The sequence below is a fragment of the Sitophilus oryzae genome, unplaced genomic scaffold (assembly GCF_002938485.1).
Source record: "Sitophilus oryzae breed Bouriz unplaced genomic scaffold, Soryzae_2.0 scaffold_179_pilon_pilon, whole genome shotgun sequence".
Taxonomy (NCBI): Eukaryota; Metazoa; Arthropoda; class Insecta; order Coleoptera; family Curculionidae; genus Sitophilus; species Sitophilus oryzae.
The window spans coordinates 9794032-9813815 of NW_022146501.1; the positions used below are offsets into that span (position 1 = coordinate 9794032).

At 33.6% G+C, this 19784-nt stretch overlaps 1 protein-coding gene across 2 annotated transcripts; it reads left to right on the forward strand.

Moving 5' to 3' along the window:
* The first annotated feature begins 230 nt into the window (after positions 1 to 230).
* On the forward strand, positions 231 to 17439 carry LOC115882662 (peptidyl-prolyl cis-trans isomerase G). 2 transcript variants are annotated; one of them, XM_030900853.1, is made up of 17 exons: positions 231 to 339; positions 402 to 585; positions 637 to 742; positions 795 to 882; positions 1163 to 1192; positions 1303 to 1442; positions 1506 to 1653; positions 1707 to 1888; positions 3436 to 3575; positions 3640 to 3787; positions 5210 to 5401; positions 5458 to 5660; positions 6519 to 6655; positions 11921 to 12139; positions 14028 to 14214; positions 14280 to 14503; positions 16911 to 17439. In XM_030900853.1, the coding sequence occupies exons 2-17, from the start codon at positions 403 to 405 to the stop codon at positions 17035 to 17037; spliced, it is 2454 nt and encodes an 817-aa protein (XP_030756713.1). In that variant the 5' UTR covers positions 231 to 339; position 402; the 3' UTR covers positions 17038 to 17439. The 2 variants fall into 2 exon arrangements, with proteins under 2 accessions (XP_030756713.1, XP_030756714.1); XM_030900854.1 differs by having other exon boundaries at positions 14031 to 14214.
* Positions 17440 to 19784: the final 2345 nt, after the last annotated feature.

Genomic DNA, 19784 nt, shown 5'->3' on the forward strand with positions numbered 1-19784 from the left:
TTTTTGATAAACACGTGGACTGCTCACAAATACACGTCGCGTCACTACGTAATTTTTAAGCCGTAGGCTGTGTTTTGCTAGCTCGTGTGTCACGGACTTGAATTTTTACTCCCAGCGCGTGTCGTTACCACTTTTCGTCTCGTTAGCGCGTGTGTCACGGCCTTGAATTTTGACTCTTAGCCGGACCTTTATTCAGCTGTCTAGCGGACGACTAGCCACAGTCAATTTTGATTTGACACATACAAATGCCAAATGTCATACAATCTGCTGAAACGCCATTTTCTTTCGGATTTTTAACAATTTTAATGCTTTCTTGTGAAGTGCTTTTTAGTTTTTCATGTAAGTGATATTATTAAATTACTATTTCTATATTTTCTACAGTAGTTTAATTGATGTTTCAGCATGAGCGAGCAACCGCAAAGGTCGCGGTGTTTTTTCGACGTTTCTATCGGCGGTTTAAGTAGCGGCAGAGTCGTATTTGAACTATTTACCGATATCGTACCAAAAACTTGCGAAAATTTTAGATCTTTATGCACTGGGGAAAAAGGTTTAGGCAAAGAGACCAACAAGTCCCTTCATTATAAGGTAAGCCTTAAAATAAAGCACCAAATTCGTTTTTATATGAACCCTTTTTAGGATGTAGTGTTTCACAGAGTTGTAAAAGATTTTATAATACAAGGAGGTGATTTTTCCAATGGTAATGGTACAGGAGGCGAGAGTATCTATGGAGGAACGTTTGAAGGTACAGAAATTATTTCTGACATATCAGATACATTATTGTTTTCTTGTTTTAGATGAAAACTTCGATTTTAAACATGATCAGCCTTTATTGCTTTCGATGGCAAATAAAGGCAAAGATACTAACGGTTCCCAGTTTTTCATGTGAGTTATATCTTGGCATACCTATATAAGAATCAATTATATACTAATTTCTAACTGATTTTGTACTGAGTTTAGGTTTAGGCTGTACAAGGAATATCTTTATATAATCCAGTAATGTTTTCTTTCAGCAAACGTAAAACAATTTTTAAATTTATTTAAGATAAAATCATGATTGCTACAGAACTGTTAACATTTATTAGTGTTCACACTTGTTCTGTAGTTGGCTAGTTTTTCCAATAAGACTATAACGCTGATCATTATTTGCATTGTTATGTTATAGTACAACGCAACCGGCTCCACACCTCGACAAGTAAGTATTTTAGAAATAAGTAAAACAAGAGGAGTTCTAAAAATATATTAATTTAATAATTATTTCATTGAGAATAGGTTTGATTTTAATAATAAAAATAAACTTTTTAGTGTTCATGTGGTTTTTGGGAGAGTTATTGGTGGTGCCGATGTAGTTCGTCAAATCGAAAACTTACCAGTGGATTCCAATAGTAGACCTTTACAAGATGCAAAGATTCTGAAATGTGGAGAGCTTGTAAGACAAGTTAAAGGTAGTCTTTATTACATTTTACTGATTTATTAACAAGTTAAATATTTCCGAATATAAATTTCAGCTAAGAAGAAGAAGAAATCATCTAGCAAGGAAGAAGGCGACAATTCTGAAGATTCAGGGGTGTCGAATGATGAAGCCGACGATGACAAGAAGAAAAAGAAGAAGCATAAGAAGGATAAAAAAGAAAAGAAAACTAAGAAACATAAAGAGTAAGTTTAGTTAAAAAATTAAACAGTATATTATTAACAATATTTAATTACAGGAAAGAAGAAGGTGAACATTCAGACAAAGAGGAGGAAGAAGGTGAGGTTAAAGAACCTCATTGGTTAGTTACACTGTCTGATATTAAACCAGAAGATATACCTGAAGTTCCATCGAATAAGTTTTTAATGAGAGGTGCGCCAGATAAAGACAAGGAGAACAAAAGTTCTGATAAGAAAAGAAGTAAGTAATCAATATTTGATACTCTCTAAGAGCTCGAACTCACTGACGACCAGGTCGCAATGACCTGGGCGTTGGCTGGCCGGATGTATTGCGTTTATAGCTGCGGCCAGATGAACGACCAGTTTCAACGGAGTTGTCAGATCTAACGATTTTTTACGTTTTACCAATTAGAAAATATTGTTTCAGAAAGAATTAAGTTTCACAAATGTTAAAACTAAAAAGTGAAGTTGCTAATAAAAAATAAAAAAATAATGCATTTAAAATATTCTTGGATTTTTCGTTAATAAATCCCGGTGTGGTAAATGGGGTAAGTAAAATCTCCAACCCCGACTACACGATAACGTCGTTATTTCCATGTTTTTCAAATCCGCGATGCCTGCTATTCCATCAGTCGTTTCATATCAGAATATTCTACGTCCTACGTCTATGTAATTTAGTATGTGTAGAGTGAGACATGTAACTCGTGAGATTTTCAGCATTATATCAATAAAGGACAAAAACAGTATTGTCCCTAAAGGTGCGTCCAGACTTGGGCATTTTAGCCCGAACGAACCGAGCGCGCACGAACAAGCAGAACCTTTACAAGATGCAGAACAAATAGGCAGAACAAAAAACCTTGCGTACGCGCGACCGACAAAAGGGGAGATATTCTGTTTTTTTTGTCTACTGATATGGACTTCTACTGATGGCTCTTATCGACTTTAGAAGTAAACATATTAGGGCCATCGTAAAAAAAGGTCGTCAGACACTGGCTCTAAATATAAGCAGGTAGAAAGTTTAGCTTCCGGTTATTTCAATGTTTACAATATAAATTCCTCTTTTTTATTGTTACTAAGAATCTACAACAGTAAATACTTCTATTTTTATGAATGTTTAACTTACTTTTACTCTTATTTTTTTTTAAATAATGTACCTAGTAGAAATATAGTCTAATGGACCCTGTTTGAAAAACGATAAATTAAATAATATAATATTTAAAATACAGTTGTCCTCCTTGTACATGACTACACAATACAACTAAAAAAACTAATTTAATAAAAAAAGTGGTTGTAGAAAAACTTTAAATATGATTTTTTATTTTTTAACATCGAAACTCGAAGATATAATAACAGGTATTATACCAACCATAAATAGAGTATGTCATATAAAAATGTTTTGAATTTTCACTAGAATCGACCCTTGATAAAAAAAAAGGACTAGATTTAAGTTTCCCTTTGATCCAGTCTGTATACTATTTCTTTGGAATTTCAGCACGTGTGCAAAAACTACACTAAAACTCTATATCTTATAGAAAATAAAATATTGTGCGTTGAATTTGAGGCATTTCCGGCTAAGAAAACCGGCAACAAGCGGCAGAAAATAATATTTTAGTGCAATTTACTGGTCGCAACCAAACCAACCGACGGCCAAGACGTTAGTGTGCGCTGTATCATTTAATTTAATGGTGTTAGAGGTAGCAGCGGCCTGGCCGGTGCGACCTGGTTGTCAGTGTGTTCGAGCTCTAAGCTAAGCAGTTTAAGACAAGGTTAATAATTGATATTTCACAGGTGATAGAGATCGTGACAGAAACGACAATAATAACAGATTTCGAAGAGATAGGCCCAGTTTTAACACTTACGGCAACCGAAGAATTAGGCGGCCTATTACAACTAAGAGCGGACGTGTTATCAAAGGCAGAGGGAAGTTTGTAAGTTACTTAATCGTCCTTTTTCTATTTAAACAGGATTGTAACATACAAATACTTATTGCAGAGGTTTAGAACACCGTCTAGAAGCAGATCCAGAAGTGTCACTCCGATTCATTGGAAGAAGGAGGAGAATAGAGTGATCAAATTGTCAGATTTCGAGAAAATCGAAGCTGAAAGGAGGCAAAGGGAGGAAAGAAAAACAATGCATTCAGGTAAGAGTGTCAAAAATTAAGTAGTTCAAATGTACCAGTTGTTAAAACTTTAATTTTTTTTGAATTTGTGGTTACCTTGTGTTTTTTTGGTATGTTCTATATTAGGATTATTTGAGAAAATTACAGGCATGCTGGAATAAACATTTTTAATATCAATTTTAAAAATAATTTGTGGAAAATAGATGTTATCTGCCTATTTTGTAATTACTTTATAAACAAACCCATTATGAGTAGTGATGTAAAGGGTAATGTTACCGCGGTAATATTACCGGTAATTTTGGTAATATTACGTAATATTACCGCAAGGTTGGTAACATTGGAAATATCGCCCGTTCTACTCTTTTGTTTGTGGAAAACAAGATAGAGCTGCTTTGTTTCGCGTCGAAAAAGCTTTTTGGACACTAAGCACTCATTAAAAAGCTTAGCAGTTGATGATAGCCCAGTTATGATAGCATAGATATTTCTGATGTTCAAAAGTTTTTACCTGCTTTTTTGAAGCAATATCTACTATCACTATCTATTTCCAGCTCATAATTACAACTTACTAAATGGAGAAGAACATCCAAGAATGGTAAGTCCTGCTGATAAATAAACGGAAAAAGGAGATATCGATTTCGAAGTGATAGACTTGACCCAATTAACCAAAGAGAAAGAAGAATATGACAAGATTGAGGATGATTTACCATATTTTCCACTCTATTACATACTATAACATACGCCACTCTGACTTTGACTAGCTTAAAAGCGTACTTTACTTTTTTTAATATTTTTACAGTTTACTTTATTAATCTAAAAAAAATATTAACAAAAATTATAATTTTTTTATAAATTACCAATACGTAATATACATATTACGTAATATTACCGATTTATAAATTACCGGTAATTTTATCTCTTCTCTTCTCTTCTCTTCTCTTCTCTTCTCTTCTCTTCTCTTCTCTTCTCTTCTCTTCTCTTCTCTTCTCTTCTCTTCTCTTCTCTTCTCTTCTCTTCTCTTCTCTTCTCTTCTCTTCTCTTCTCTTTCTCTTCTCTTCTCTTCTCTTCTCTTCTCTTCTCTTCTCTTCTCTTCTCTTCTCTTCTCTCTTCTCTTCTCTTCTCTTCTCTTCTCTTCTCTTCTCTTCTCTTCTCTTCTCTTCTCTTCTCTTCTCTTCTCTTCTCTTCTCTTCTCTTCTCTTCTCTTCTCTTCTCTTCTCTCCTCTCTTCTCTTCTCTTCTCTTCTCTTCTCTTCTCTTCTCTTCTCTTCTCTTCTCTTCTCTTCTCTTCTCTTCTCTTCTCTTCTCTTCTCTTCTCTTCTCTTCTCTTCTCTTCTCTTCTCTTCTCTTCTCTTCTCTTCTCTTCTCTTCTCTTCTCTTCTCTTCTCTTCTTTTTTAATATCAACTTTAATGAATATTTGACAAATACTGCGTTTTCGATTGTTTTCAGAGGTCCACAAAAGATATCGTCAACTTTCCTCTGGAACCCCTCCCACTTCGCCTCCAAGAAGATCACAGAAAGCCGTGGATTACAACGCTCTGGATTACGAAGAAAACCAGTCTGACGACGAACAACTACCCAAGAAGCAAGTACCGAGTTTGGTACAGTATCCACTTCCTGGAGCATACAAAGAGTTTAAAGGTACGCTTTACTAAACATGCTCTTAATAAGTTTTGATACAGTTGAAAATATTACAGGCCCGGATCTGCCCGAACCTGTAGATGAGAGAAACAAAGAGGAAGAATCGCAAGTAGTTAATGAAAGGTCCGATATATTAGCGTTGGCTCTTGGCGTGCAGATTAAGGTAGGAGAGGATCCACCAAATGGAGAAATTGTGTTTAGTGGTTATGCTAAGAAACAGCAGCAGCAACAGCAAATGGCGGAAATGTTGGCCAAAGAGGTGAGTTTAGTTGATATAAACACAGACAGATTTTTAATTTAAACCTAATTCTTCTTGTTTATCTGTTATTCCTTATGTTTAAATATACTTTAGAATACCTTTAAATGAAAAAGTGTGGCTAAAAATATAATATGATCGAAAAAAAGGGCGTCAGCGAGGGCTATGAAATCGCTGTCATTACATATGTAAAATTATATGGGGAATGTCATTGATCGTCATTTCCAAGCCAACTTCAACTACAATCATTATAATATAATAATCATATAGGGCCTCTGTTAAACTTTTGTAATAGTGACAACCTAGCATTTTTCTATTTACATCTGTTTTGTATATCTTGGGTACTTTTGTTTTGTACAGTAAGGTTTGTCTATTTACCGAACGCATACGTTCGACCAAATCCGTACACATGCGGTGATTTTGTTTGAAGTACTTTTTCGTTGTTCGCTGTTACGTATAGTTCACATTTTAATTCTTTACTTATCTGGTTCCATGCGTCTAATTTTTTTAGTTTGTTTTTATAATCAATATGTGTGGGATTCCACAGGCATTCGTATAATCGGTAATAATATGTCAAATGATGACGTTTTAAGGGCTGGATAAAGACCTATGATCAAGCCGTCATAACCTATAACCAACATCGCTTGAATTTTGTTGTTAAATAATGATTAATTTTTTTCGAGCGATTTCAATAATCGAGCTTTACTTTTGGTACTAGCCTGAAATTCTCTTTAGTAGTTATGAAATTAATTTCTATTCATAATTATTTTAAGTTGATAGGTTTATCAGTTCAAATGTCCGGGCGTTTAAAATTAAATAAATACTTGGATATTTTAAGCATTATTACAAATTTGTTTGCAGGCCAATGGTCGACGGTTCAGAATGGGCCAGCCAGAAGGTCAGAAACATGAAGTACATAGAAACAGGTCTGGCGATTTTAGAGACAGACGCGGCAGAAACAAGTTTGAAGTGGAGAAGCCACAAAACAGAGATGGACGGTAAGAAATAACACATTTCAATTTTAAATCACTACTTCATATTTAATAGAGTTGAATAAAACGCTAAAGAACGATCATATCAACAAAATTTGTAGATCCCAAAGGGGTTTTAATATGGCTGATGCTAATTCCAGTTTATTAGTGACGTTCCATTATTTTTTAAAGGGTGTTAGAATATAAAGTAGGGTTAAAATCTTTGAATAAGAAGACTAAGGAAGGAGCATCTCAAAAATCTTAGGTACACCGCGATGAGCCTCAAATATGGCCGACTTAAATTCCGGTTTATCAGTGCCGTTTTAATTTTATTTAAAAAATGTAAAACTATGATATAGGGTAGACGTGGGGTAGACTCAATAATTTTTTTTTATTTTACGTTGTGAATAAATGTTGGTAGTTATTAAAATTGTTATAAAAATATAAAATTCTAATAAAAATAGAAACTTATAATAATTATTTATAACCATAAACATCCGATACGCTACTGAAGCAGATAAGTCAAATTGACATATCTAAATTCTTTGACATCTAATCTTTGACAAGTAGTAAATAAAAGCAAAAATGCAAGAAAAAATATATAATTAGTTAATTTAAGTGAATTTCATAAATGATCGGTTTACTACATGTATGTATACTAAGGGCTGGCAAAGGTTAGTCTTGGGTCGAGATTTACGTATGTAAGAAGAGTACAATGGCGTTTATAATGTACTGAACAAAGGGAGGACAGTAAACACGTTGCCAAACGTATGAAATAAACCGAGAAACTGTGCACATCGCTAAGAGACGTGGAAGGGGATATAGCAGATTTATCGTAGTTGACCGGTCGACCCAATCAATACCTCTGTCAGTACCTACTTAAAGTTCTAGGGAAAAGTGTACGTCATGCGTTCAGCTTCACGATTTAATTATGTCTCGTGATACTTAATTTGTTTGTTTATTAACGAGTTGTTGTAATTTTCCCTATAGCTTGAATTTTTTTAAGTGCAAGCTAGAAACACTTGCATTTTTGGTAAAAATAAGTGGAATTGAGTGGGTATTCGATAGTGGTCGCGCTATTAATTCAAAAATCGATATATCGAAATCTATTAGAAATAATAGATTGTAATTTTTTCAAGAACTTTGTTAATATTTCTGTTGTATTTTTTTTGTAGACAGTATGTGAAAATCTTTATCAATAAAAAAATTACACGACTGCTGAAAATTGCTATGCTCTAAAAGTAAATGGATGGATTGTTTACAATTTTTGAATGGAAAAAACAACCTTATCGAATTTTTCTTATGTAAGCATATTGTAAAATATCCGATCTTGAAAATAAAAAAAAGTTTCAATATCTAAAGTGGTTCTTGAGTTATGGCCTGTTATGTGTTAAAAAGTTGAGTTTTTTAAGAGTTTACTTTACTTGATAGGGAAAGGCGTATCGGCAACGCCGCAACAGCACACCGTCGCGCGTCGCGTCGGTCGGTCGCATTTCTCTCACTCCGACTTAATAAGATCCCTATGCGATTTACTTCCACACATGTAAATGCCGACCCAAAAGTAACAGTTGCCAGCACGGTATTATATAGTCACTTACTAGCGAAAAGTTGTTCCATTATTTCACTCGATTTTTGCCGAGATCTACCGCACGCTACACAACCAACTATTTTAGAGTCTTTTTCGATAAATCGTGATAGTGTCACTGTTAATTTAAGTTCTGCCACAATTTCCATCTAGATTTACTACCTTTATACAACTATCAGTAGTAGAATAAATAATAAATAACATAAAATAAGCTCCGTAAAGACTGACAAATCCACAAAATTTCAAATCAAATTCAAATGTGTGAAATGAATCGTCAAACAGAACTGTCAAGGATCCCCACCCTAGAGTCCTTTTTCCGCCCACCATGCATGAATACTTGGATAGCATTAATGTTCCTTCCTTAGTCTTCTTATTCAAAGGTTAAAATTGTTGGTTTTGTATTGCATTGAGTCAGTAAATGCTAATAATTATTTTTATAACTATAAATATTTTTTTTTGATAGTAATAAATCCGATAATGCATAACATATGTTATATCTCGATAATACCAAATAAACTTTTAGTCACATGATTAAGCTTGACCGGCACAGCGTTGCCCACTTTTACTTATTTTATTTTAATCAAAATATTTTAGGAAACCAAAATGAATTAATTATAAATATATAAACCGTTATCATTTACATAAACGAAACTCACCTCCTTAACAGCACTAAAGGGACATCAAGAATCATTATTATCGTTTTCCACATCTTGTACACAATTTTCGACTGCAAGGCTAGCAGACCAACCTTTGCTAGTACAACATTTTAAGCTTAAAATGTCACAATACAATTTGCTTAAATCACAAAAACTTGTCTACTAACTTGACTAAACTGTCAAAACAAATCAAAATGTCATGAAATAATTAAATAAATTTGGCAACTTCACATTTTTTACAGCAGAGCTACCACCTGAATCGTCAGCGGAAAATTTAAATTCCGGTTAGTCAGCCCGGCGCCGAATATGTTCATGGTTGGCAACACAATTAATTTAATAGTCGCGCCCTCGATGGCGAAACTAAAAGTTTATTTGGTATTGCTTATAGTTGCTTACTAGTGAAAAGTGGTTTCGTTACTATTTGTTTTTAATCTGGAAATTATCGCACGCTGCACAAGTAACAGTTTTAGAAGATCCTTTCTAAGATCCACGTTAGTATCTCTGTAATTGAAGTCTTGACACCATGTCTTTTTAGATTTATACATTGCAACCAACTTAAGAATAAATCAGAAATAATAAAAAATAATAGAATCACATAACTGAAAAAAACTGTTCAAAAAAAGTTGGAAAAAATTGACAAGAATGGGTTGCTATGATGTAGCTTCCGTCTTTAGTGTATGAATATAAAAATATTGTTTGTCTCTCCTTACTTACATTTTTATTAAGTGAGCTAGCTATTAGTGATGGGCAAAACTGTTATTTTTAGATAATAGTTGAAACTGTTATAGTTATTTATAAAAAACAGCTTAAAATAACAGCTTAAAAATAACAGGTTTCTTTATTTTATTGCTAAATATCTGAAAGAGTATGAGGCGGTCACCGCCAGGCGTATTAACGCAGTTGCAAGTTGCAACAATGACATGTTCGGTGGTAGTATTTCCAGGGTGTCAAAACAGTTCTAAATATCGATTGTTATCTAAAATACCTCTCTAAAAACGGTGGTTGTTTACAAATAAGCGCTGTTTACAAATTGCGATATAAAAAAGCCAAAATTCCGCCACTCGTCTATACGTATACATTCCGAACTACCTACACCTTGCCCCTCGATCCACGTAGATCCTGAATTGCGTAGCAGTATACAGGGTGCGTCTCACTCGACGGGCGAGAAGCTCTTAGTTATAACACAGTTTAAAGAATATAAAATATATATAATTCAATAACCACAGTTTAAATAATATAAAATATATAAAATTTATATATTTTATATTCTTTAAACTGTGGTTATAATTTTACCATTTGCGGTCAAAAAATAGCAATATAAGAAAATGTGTAGTATATTCTTCATAAGTAAACCAACTATACACTAGAGTTCGAATTAATTTTGCACTTAAACTAGCGTGTACCCGCGACTTCGTTCGTCGAATTAATAATTTGTAATGGTGATGATAAAGCAAAGCAAAAATTTCTATTAACATACAAACTGGATAAAATTTTCTCACATTTGCCAAAAATAAGCTTTAAACGTCGAGCAGTTTAAGCAGAATCGTGGTTAATCAATTACTCAACTTTTTGGAGCACCCTGTATGATTTTTTAAAAAATTTCAAAATATGTAAAAAAACAAAATAACTTATGCGTGTCCAAGCGTTTTCCCGAAAGACTAACCGTTGTTTAAATAACAAATATTGTAATAATTGAGGGGCGTTTTCACCCTCTTGGAATTTGAGATTCGAGAAATCCCTCCTTATCGAACCTCAACCCCACAGTCAATCCGTTTGCCAAAAATCAGCTTTAAACGTCAAGCAGTTTAAGCAGAATCGTGATTACTCAATGGTCATATTTTATGAAACACCCTGTATATATTTTTAAAAAATCTTAAAATATGTAAAACAACGAAATAAAATATACGTGTTTAAGAGTTTTCCTGAAAAACTCACCGGTTTTTAAATAAAAAATATTCTAATATTTGAGGGTGGTTTCACCCCCTTAGAATTCGAGTTTCGAAAAATCCCTTCTTATCGAACCTCTACACCCTAAAGTCAGTCCGTTTTCCAAAAATCAGCTTTTTACGTCAAGGGCTTTAAGCAGGATCGTGATTAATCAATGACCAGATTTTTCAAAACACCCTGTATACATTTTTAAAAAATCTTAAAATATTATTCTGAAAATTTTTCAGATAAATACCTAAATAAATTAAAATTTAATAACGTACTGAAACATACAGCGCCATAATATCTCGACCTCCGCCCGTTATGCTCGTAACAGGTTGAAAAACAATGTATTTAAAACAACTGATGCGTTATTCTCCAACCTGTTTCGAACCTCCATCGACAATCGACCGATGCAGCCAGCGTTCCTTTCCCACTCCGATTATCTCGACCGCCGCCCTGTTATGCTCGTAACAGGTTGTATTCTAAAATGACTGCTTCTCCAACCCGTTGCGAGCCTCCATCGACAATCGACCGATGCAGCAGCGTTCCTTTCCCACTCCTGTTATCTCGACCGCCAGGTGTTATGCCCGCAACTGTTTCAAAAAACCTGCTTCTTTTATATCCTATTATTTTTAAGCTGTTGCAAACCCAATACGACCACCGACGGCGTCGACCGAAGCAGCTACGTTCACCGTAGCCGTTGTCCGTTGTCTCGCCGCCTGTATCGATGGTTGACGAAATAACATGTTTTCCATCCATACTAGTTGTTTTTTGGAATTGCTTCGAGCAGCATAGAATTTCGTGGCGGTGCAGAGCGCCGACTTCGTTTTTCGTTTCACGAGCGGCCGATCTCTACGTGTTGTTATTTTATATCTGTTATTTTTTAGAAGTAGTAACGGTTGCGTTATGTTATTTCTAAATAATTGTTATAAAATAACAGATAGTTAAATAACAACCCATCACTACTAGCTATAAGAGGGCGAAGCAAAACAAATAATAGGCTTATTGTAAGTTTGAGAGAAAATTAAAATTATTAGTATTCCTTAAAACAAAGAATTCATTTGAATTAAATGTCCAAATTGGGGCTTTTTAATCTCTTTTTATTTTTATTTTTCTTTTTAGCGATTTTCAAAACTTCAGGAACGCGCAAAGAATGAACGATCGCAATAACAGAAGACCTGATCGCAATGACAGACGTCCTGTTGAAAATACAACGCGCAGTCGTATTCAGGTAGTGAAAAAGGAAAACAGAGACGATCAAAGCAGCAGGCGGAGGGACGACAGAAGACGTAGATCGGAATCTAGAGGCAGGGAGAGGAAAACAAGTACCAACGAGCAAAGGTTGGTATTAAAGAACAGACATGCTATACTTCTTTCAGATTTAATTTATACTTACCAAAATAATGGGAGTTTTCTGGTAAAAGCCATTGCGCAAACACCTCGCGCTTTTATTGGTTAAAGCTTTGTCTGCACATAACGTTTTAGTAGAAATGTATCAAGAAAAACCGTGGGTCGACGAATAAAGGTTGATTCTCACTATACCTACCATATCAGCTCCCTTCCGTTTCCCTTCCGTTTCCTTCCATACTTTTTTGGCGGACGGACTGAAGCGTATCGGAAAGAGCGTTGTCAAGTTCGTACATTTCTACCAGCTCTGTTAAAATTTTGCTGATATTTATTCATTCTTTCACCTCTTAATTAAATCTATTACCTTTTTCAAATGATACAAATTTTTAAAATAAAACTTTCGTAATGATATAAATTGTACAGAGTGTCCCACTAAGAATAGCTCTCGGCTGTATCTCGGAAAGTATTAGCCGTGGCGGTTGCGGAAAAAAATATTTATAACTAAAGAGGCTATGGGAAATTGCTGGAAATTATTTTCAAGTTTGTAGAACGACCGCTAGGGGGCGCAACTGCAACAAAAAATAAGAAAATGGAGTTTTTACACAATTTTGCCTAGATAAGGTGTACTATAAGTAACAGCTTCATAATCCTCAGTAAATTTTGAATATTTTTTGTTAGAGCCATTTTCCCCTATCTATCAAAATAAAGTGGTGGGGGAAAGTTAGATCTATTTTTATTTGAATATTAATAACTCTGGACTGGATGATCGGAATCTAACGAGCGAGGGCTCGTTTAAAAGAGCGTTTCTTACTCTATATTGTACCGTATAAACAATAATAATAAGCTTTTGAACGTAGACGCTAGGGAGCGTTTTCTTATAATTTAACAAACATTGCGCGTTTTTTCAAAAAAAAAATAAATGCAATAGTATATGTAATTTTAGCTGATGATAGTAAAGAGTAGTATAAACTTAAAAAGTCAGCGAAAACCGCATCTTGATATCTTCTTTCAAACCGAAGATATTAGCAAAATTATAATAAATACCAAAAAATAAGCCCTTAATTGCCTTATTTTTACAACACGGTATCAGTAGCCCTCTTGATTATGCCCATTCTAACCTAAAATATAATAGAAACAGTTATAGTTTATTTTAAAATCGACGACATAATACCAGATGTATTAATATCTAATAATGAAGATATTAATAATAGTGAACAAGAAACGATGATTCAGTGAAGTCATGGTAGGCTTTGGAAAAAAGTTGCTTTTGACGTAATAGTATAAACGTCAAATTGTTATTAGATCAACATTTTGATAGTCTTAGCAGCGTTTTTTATCTTTTGATTGCTTTTTTAAAATGCCAACAACTTCAACTACTTTAAATAATAAAGGCATTTTGAAAAAGCATTTAAATGATAAAAAAAAAGCGTCAATACAATAAAAATACGGAACGGATATGGAATGGAGACGGAAGGTATAGCGAGAATCAGCCTTTAAACGGACCTTTTATCTGAACTGAATTAAGACGGAATACCTAACCGTCTATGGAAGCGACGTACACAGGACTAGAATTGTAATGTAAGGCACTACTCACACGGGGATACTCTAATCCCGGAGACTAGACGACTGGGATACGGATACTTAGAGACTCGGTGACTCTAGTAGGTCTGTCATACTCATACAGTCACGATTCAATATTTGATATAGTCTGTCCAACAAGAGGATCCCTGACAGTGACAGTTATATTTGTCTATGACAGTTATATTGACTATCATTTTTTGAATGTCATCTGTCGAAATATTCTCTAACTTGCTGACAGAGTATACCTACATTTATTCTGTCATTCAATTTTATTTTCTATTTTGATTAATAATTCGTCTAGAAGTGAAGAAAGACGCAGAAGGAAATCCAGGTCCCGTTCTAGAGGGAAAACGCCAAAAAGCAGCGAAAAAAGTCCTAAAAAGAGAGATCGGGGCGAACACGACGCTGAAGCTAAGTATAAAAAACTTCTGATCCTGAGAAAGAAAATGGAATTGCTGGAGCTCAAGAAGAAAAAAGAAGAAGAACAAGTAAGTTTTGTAATTTCTATACGTGGATATATTATTTTTATATGTTCACTACATTATTTCTATAGAAATTTTTGGAAGAGAAGCAACGTAAGTTGAAAGAAGAACAGGAAATGTTGGAAAGAGCAAAGAAGGCAAAAAGAGAAGCAATAGAAAAAGAGAAACTAATGAAAACGATGAAAGTGTTGCAAGAGTTGGATCAGAAAGGTCCAACCAAGAAAAAGAAGAGGAGTTCTAGTTCTTCCTCGTCATCAAGCGACAGCGACCATCGCCCCAGAAACAGAAATGACAGGTAAATTATTTTTTTTTACTTATAAAAACATTATTGAAGTGAAACGTCTTTACGCGTGTTGGGAGTAAGAATTTAAGGCCGTGACACACGAGCTAGCGTCAGGAAAAGTGGTAACGGCACAACGGCAGTGTTGCCACAGCTACTTTATTTGGGGTAGATCTACCTATTTTCATGCATATTTTAATCGATAGGTTTGTAGCTTCTGAATAACGGTCTAGGTAAAGTATCTAGTAGGGAATGCAATCCCGCAAATGCGGGATCCCTCTGAGATTTCGTGGGATCAAAGTTGCGGGATTTACCGTGCGGGATCTGCGGGATCGACACGTTACTACTGGGTAACCGAATCGATCTCAATCAAGATCAAACCGCTTCATTCCTCTTACGGCTTGGCCATTAAAAATAAGTGAAACAAACAGGTTAGTTGTTAGATTTCTTTCTCTTTGTGGCGTATGTGCGTAAGTGAAGAAAAACGGTTAATTAGTACTTGTGGATAATTTCGTCAAATAAACTGCCGGACATAATTATCGGGACAAGCAAAATTTTAGTGTAAATTTAAAGTTGAATATCTCTTGAACTAAAAAAGATTTTGGGTTGCGGTTTGGACCAGGTTTTAGATGCATCTATTGTGATTAAGATGCTATTTGGTTTTCGAAAATATATTTAGTGAATTCTCGTAAACAGGGTGTTTTATAAGAGTGTGAAAATTTGGTTAAGAATCTTTTTTACCGCAAATTTACAATTTTTAAAAATCGAAATTTTTACCAAGTACGACTAATCTGTATTGAAATTACAAAAAACAATTTGATCAGTTTTTTATTTTTTTTTTGTTTTAAGGAAAATACGATATTTTTTCGGAAAATATGCATTTTTAGTCATACGTATTGTCTAGGGCATTCAATCCCGAAAGAAATTTTCAATCCCGGGATTTCGGGATTATAATTTTTCGATCCCGGGATCCCGGGATTGGTCCCGGGATTCACGAAAAAATTAATTACGTTGGAATTATATTATATTTTCTTTCTTTACAAATTTTTATTGAACAAAAAAAACAGTAACATAAATTAAACGTCATCCCCATTACAAAACAACATAACATATAAGTTTATTTAACAAGAAAAAACATAAAAGGAACTAAAATATACATTTTTTATTTAATTTACATAACCAATACAGCATAACACAGGATTACTAAGATACTAAAATAACAACTTATGCAGTAACAAAGATGAGGATCTAAATTTGGTTTTTTTGGTTTTTGAAAAAATTTCTTAAAAAAACAAGCCGATCAAGAGTATTATCACTCAAACTAGATCTTCATCATCTTCAAACTTGATTAAACATTCAGGGTTGTTTATAAGCGCATATTGTACTATCATGAAAGACTTGTGTACGATTTAAATTAAGGAAAAAATGTAATGATGAATCTCGAAAATCCCGGGATTAAAGAAAAGACAATCCCGGGATTCCGGGATTGAAAAAATGTCCGGGATCCCGGGAAACGGGATCCCGGGATTGAATGCCCTAGTATTGTCCTAAATGGTACACAAAGCTTTGTACATTCTGCATATGCCAAAAAATTATTGTAATAGAGTGTATCTAAAAGCAGATAACTAACACAAGTTAAAAAAAACCTCAACATCAGAATAATATTTTTATTTATAAAATAAGTAGATAAATTATAATGAAATTTAAGTTTATTTAATAATAAATATATTTTTTGAACACTCTGTACACATCGGTCCAAATTTCTCTACAGCTAGTTTTGAGATACACGCTATATCAATATATTGTGGGCCTATGCAAAATGTACAATGTCTTTTGTACCATTTAGGACCAAATGTATGACTATTGTTTACAGTCCCGCAATTTTGCGGATCCGCGAGATTGATTGCTTTAATCCCGCGGGTTTGCGGGATTCAGATTTTGGTGCGGGATTGCATTCCCTAGTATCTAGCTCAGTTGCCAGCTTAGAATTAGAATTATTAGAGTTAGTAACTCGCATTTTCATTGGAGGACACTGTACATATTTAGTTCAAACCGATAATCAACGAGAATATTCGTACAATTTAACAAAATTACTGTCTGTAAACCACTATAAATACAAATTGTTGGTTAGGTTCAAAATATTTTCTCTTCTTAATTAAATTTAAGCGTTAACATTATTAGGCATTTGCATAAAAGTGTGTATTTTCGGTTGTGTTCCACAAAATGTGCAGGCTATTGAGGAAACAGAAAATGTACAGATTACAGAATTAAATTGAAAATAATATTTATATTAAAACAGCATTATCAGTACACTTTTTCAAACATGTCCTTTAAAACCTCCAATTTAATATCTGTCTGTATGTTTTAACATGTATAAACACAAAACTAATTTATCTGACTATGATATTCTTTGTTGTTATAGGCGTAAGAGAGGTAGATCAAGGTCAAGGTCTAAAGGACGTGCCAGGCGTCGAAGCAGCAGTACTAGCAGTAGCTCCAGTTCAGACTCTTCAAGAGATCGCAAAAATTCGCGAAAAAGACGACACTAAAACTTTTTTTTTGTTTTAATAAATACGATTATTTAATGAAATATTTAGTGTCCTACCAATTGACCAGTTCAAAGTTTTTTAGTTGCTTTGCTTTAAAAAACGATTGATCTTTGATTATATTTGAAAAAATGTATAAAGATACATTAATAAATGGTACTATATTTTAAATTAATTGAAATACATTTGCTGTAAATCATATAAATATGCATTATTTCATTTGTATCATTGTTTGTTGGGTGTATTAATTTATATCATTATTTTGTGTAAATTATTTTATTGATTCTGGAGACAACAGATGACACTTTTTGTCTAGGATATCTTTAGATACAGTTAAATAGTTATTGACTATGGGATTATAATATGCATAGAGTTATCACAAAAATAAAGATACTTTGATGATAATAAGTAGTGTTTTATTGAATTAAAAAAATCATAATGAAAGATCGTTAATTTTTATATTAATGTAGTATCGTATGAAAAAAGGCATCAAACTGACTTGGAAATAACGTTCACAACATAATTTTACATATAAAATGACAGCTTCATTCCAAGCCAACTCTGACACAGTTTTTTTGTCGTATGGTATATCTAAAGAGAAACGCAGGGTTCTTACTAAAAATTTTATTCAGAATTATAAAATATACGCAGGATAATCAGAACCAAAGTGAGAACCTGTTTGTATATTATGACAGTTATTTGTTATTTGAAGGTTAGTATCAATATTAATATACAGGGTGGTCCGAACTGTATTCCGGAAACTTCGGCAACATATTCTACAGATAACAAGTAAAAAAGTTCTTATAAATGTATGTCCTAAAAATGCTTAATTTTGGAGATACAGGGTGTAGAAGTTTCATTTTTATTTCGATTTTTTTCAAATAATTTCTGAAGTAGGTAACGTCAATATTTGGATGAAAAATTGGTGTCTGGGAGTTTTTTTCATGAGAAATTTGATTTTGATGTCAATATGCGTCATATTTGTAAGGGGCGCCACCTATATGTGTTTTAAATGTTTTAAAGAGTTATAACTTTTCGTCCGTACCTGTATAAAACTACTGAGTGAAAAAAATTAAATTTGCGTGACTTTTTTTACGTAAAAAATGGTAAAAATCGCTACGAGCAACCGTTATGAAAATATTTAGAACGGAAATAGGCTATACAGAAAAAAAATAGATAGTTACTTGGGTGAAATAATAAATTTGGGAAATTTTTATTTTTTTTATATTAATCATAAATTTTTCTGCGTAAAAATGACGAAAACAGTTTCTGTTGAACTTTTGGCACAAAAACATTAAAATGTATGATTTCAGTCTAATAACTACAGTATGATCGAATAAAAACGGCGTCAGCGATGGCTATGAAACGACTATCGATGACATTTCCCATATAATTTTACATATAAAATTACAGCGATCTTTATTTCATAGCCATCGCTGACGCCATTTTTATTCGATCATACGGTATTTATATAGTCAACATGTTTAATCTATGTCAATGATGACAGGTATTGATAATTTTGATTCCAAATATCTCGAGAATCATTAGTGGTAGCGATTTTTACCCAGAGACTTTTTTTAAGTAAAAAACGTCGTAAATGTATATTTTTTTACTCAGTAGTTTTATACAGGTACCGACAAAAAGTTATTATTCATCAAACCAGTTAAAAAATATGTAGGTGGCGCCCTCTACAAGTAGGAGTCATATTGACATTAAAATCAAATTTCTCATCCAAATATTGACGTTACTACATAAATTATTTGGGAAAAATCGAAATAAAAATGAAACTTCTACACCCTGTCTCTCCAAAACTTACCACGATACTGACCTCATTACTTATACCTACTGATATATTAGAGTAGTATCTAGAATAAACAAAACAGGACAAAATATTTGGTTTCATTTACGAACATAACTGTCATATTGTTTAAAAAATCTAAAATATTAGTATAAAAGTAACTTTGAATCAGCCTTTTTAGCAACAAAAATATTATAATTTTAAGGCTTGTCCAAAACGTTTAAATAACAAACCATATGGAACTTTTTCGGAGCAGTGTGTTACCCTGTAGATATATTATAGTAATAATAATAATACATTTTGTACACCCTATATAGAATGTCATCAAGTAATTGACGTGGTAAAATATTCTACGTTCACTATCGCTTCCTGTTTTGTATGCCGTATTCTCATTAATCTTGTCAGTTCACGGTTTGTTTGGTATTTGTTGTGAGCTTATTTTAGTTTGACACGCTATTCACCCCAGAGTGTTTTTATATAGGTAGCCAGTTCCTTATTTTGTTATTTTTCTATTAAATCAATAGACAAGTACGGAAAGTCATGTTATGGGAATTGAGAATGGAAGAAAGACGAGTAGGGAAAAAGGGTAGCAGTTCAGCTATGTCGACACGAAGGTTTCCATTCGATCATTGAAGAAAGCGACGTTAGAGGAGGCGAGTGTTTGGACGGGTTACCGTTTGAAAACTTCGTCGTGTTTTTGTTCCAAGGCAAGATAGTACAAATTGTTATTATATGAAATGCATTGCTCCTTCATGTTGATTAGGGGAGGGGTGCCATGATTTCAGTATCCGAATTTGGATTTTATTGCGGATTTAACTATACAGGGTGTCCCGAATTTGTGGGTGATTAGGATGTAGGATCATTAGGATCTAGAAATTACAGTAGGGGGTCGGAACCTTTGGTGTTCTTCTTACATTGTCATAATCTATACAGAGCGTCGACTACCTCTCGC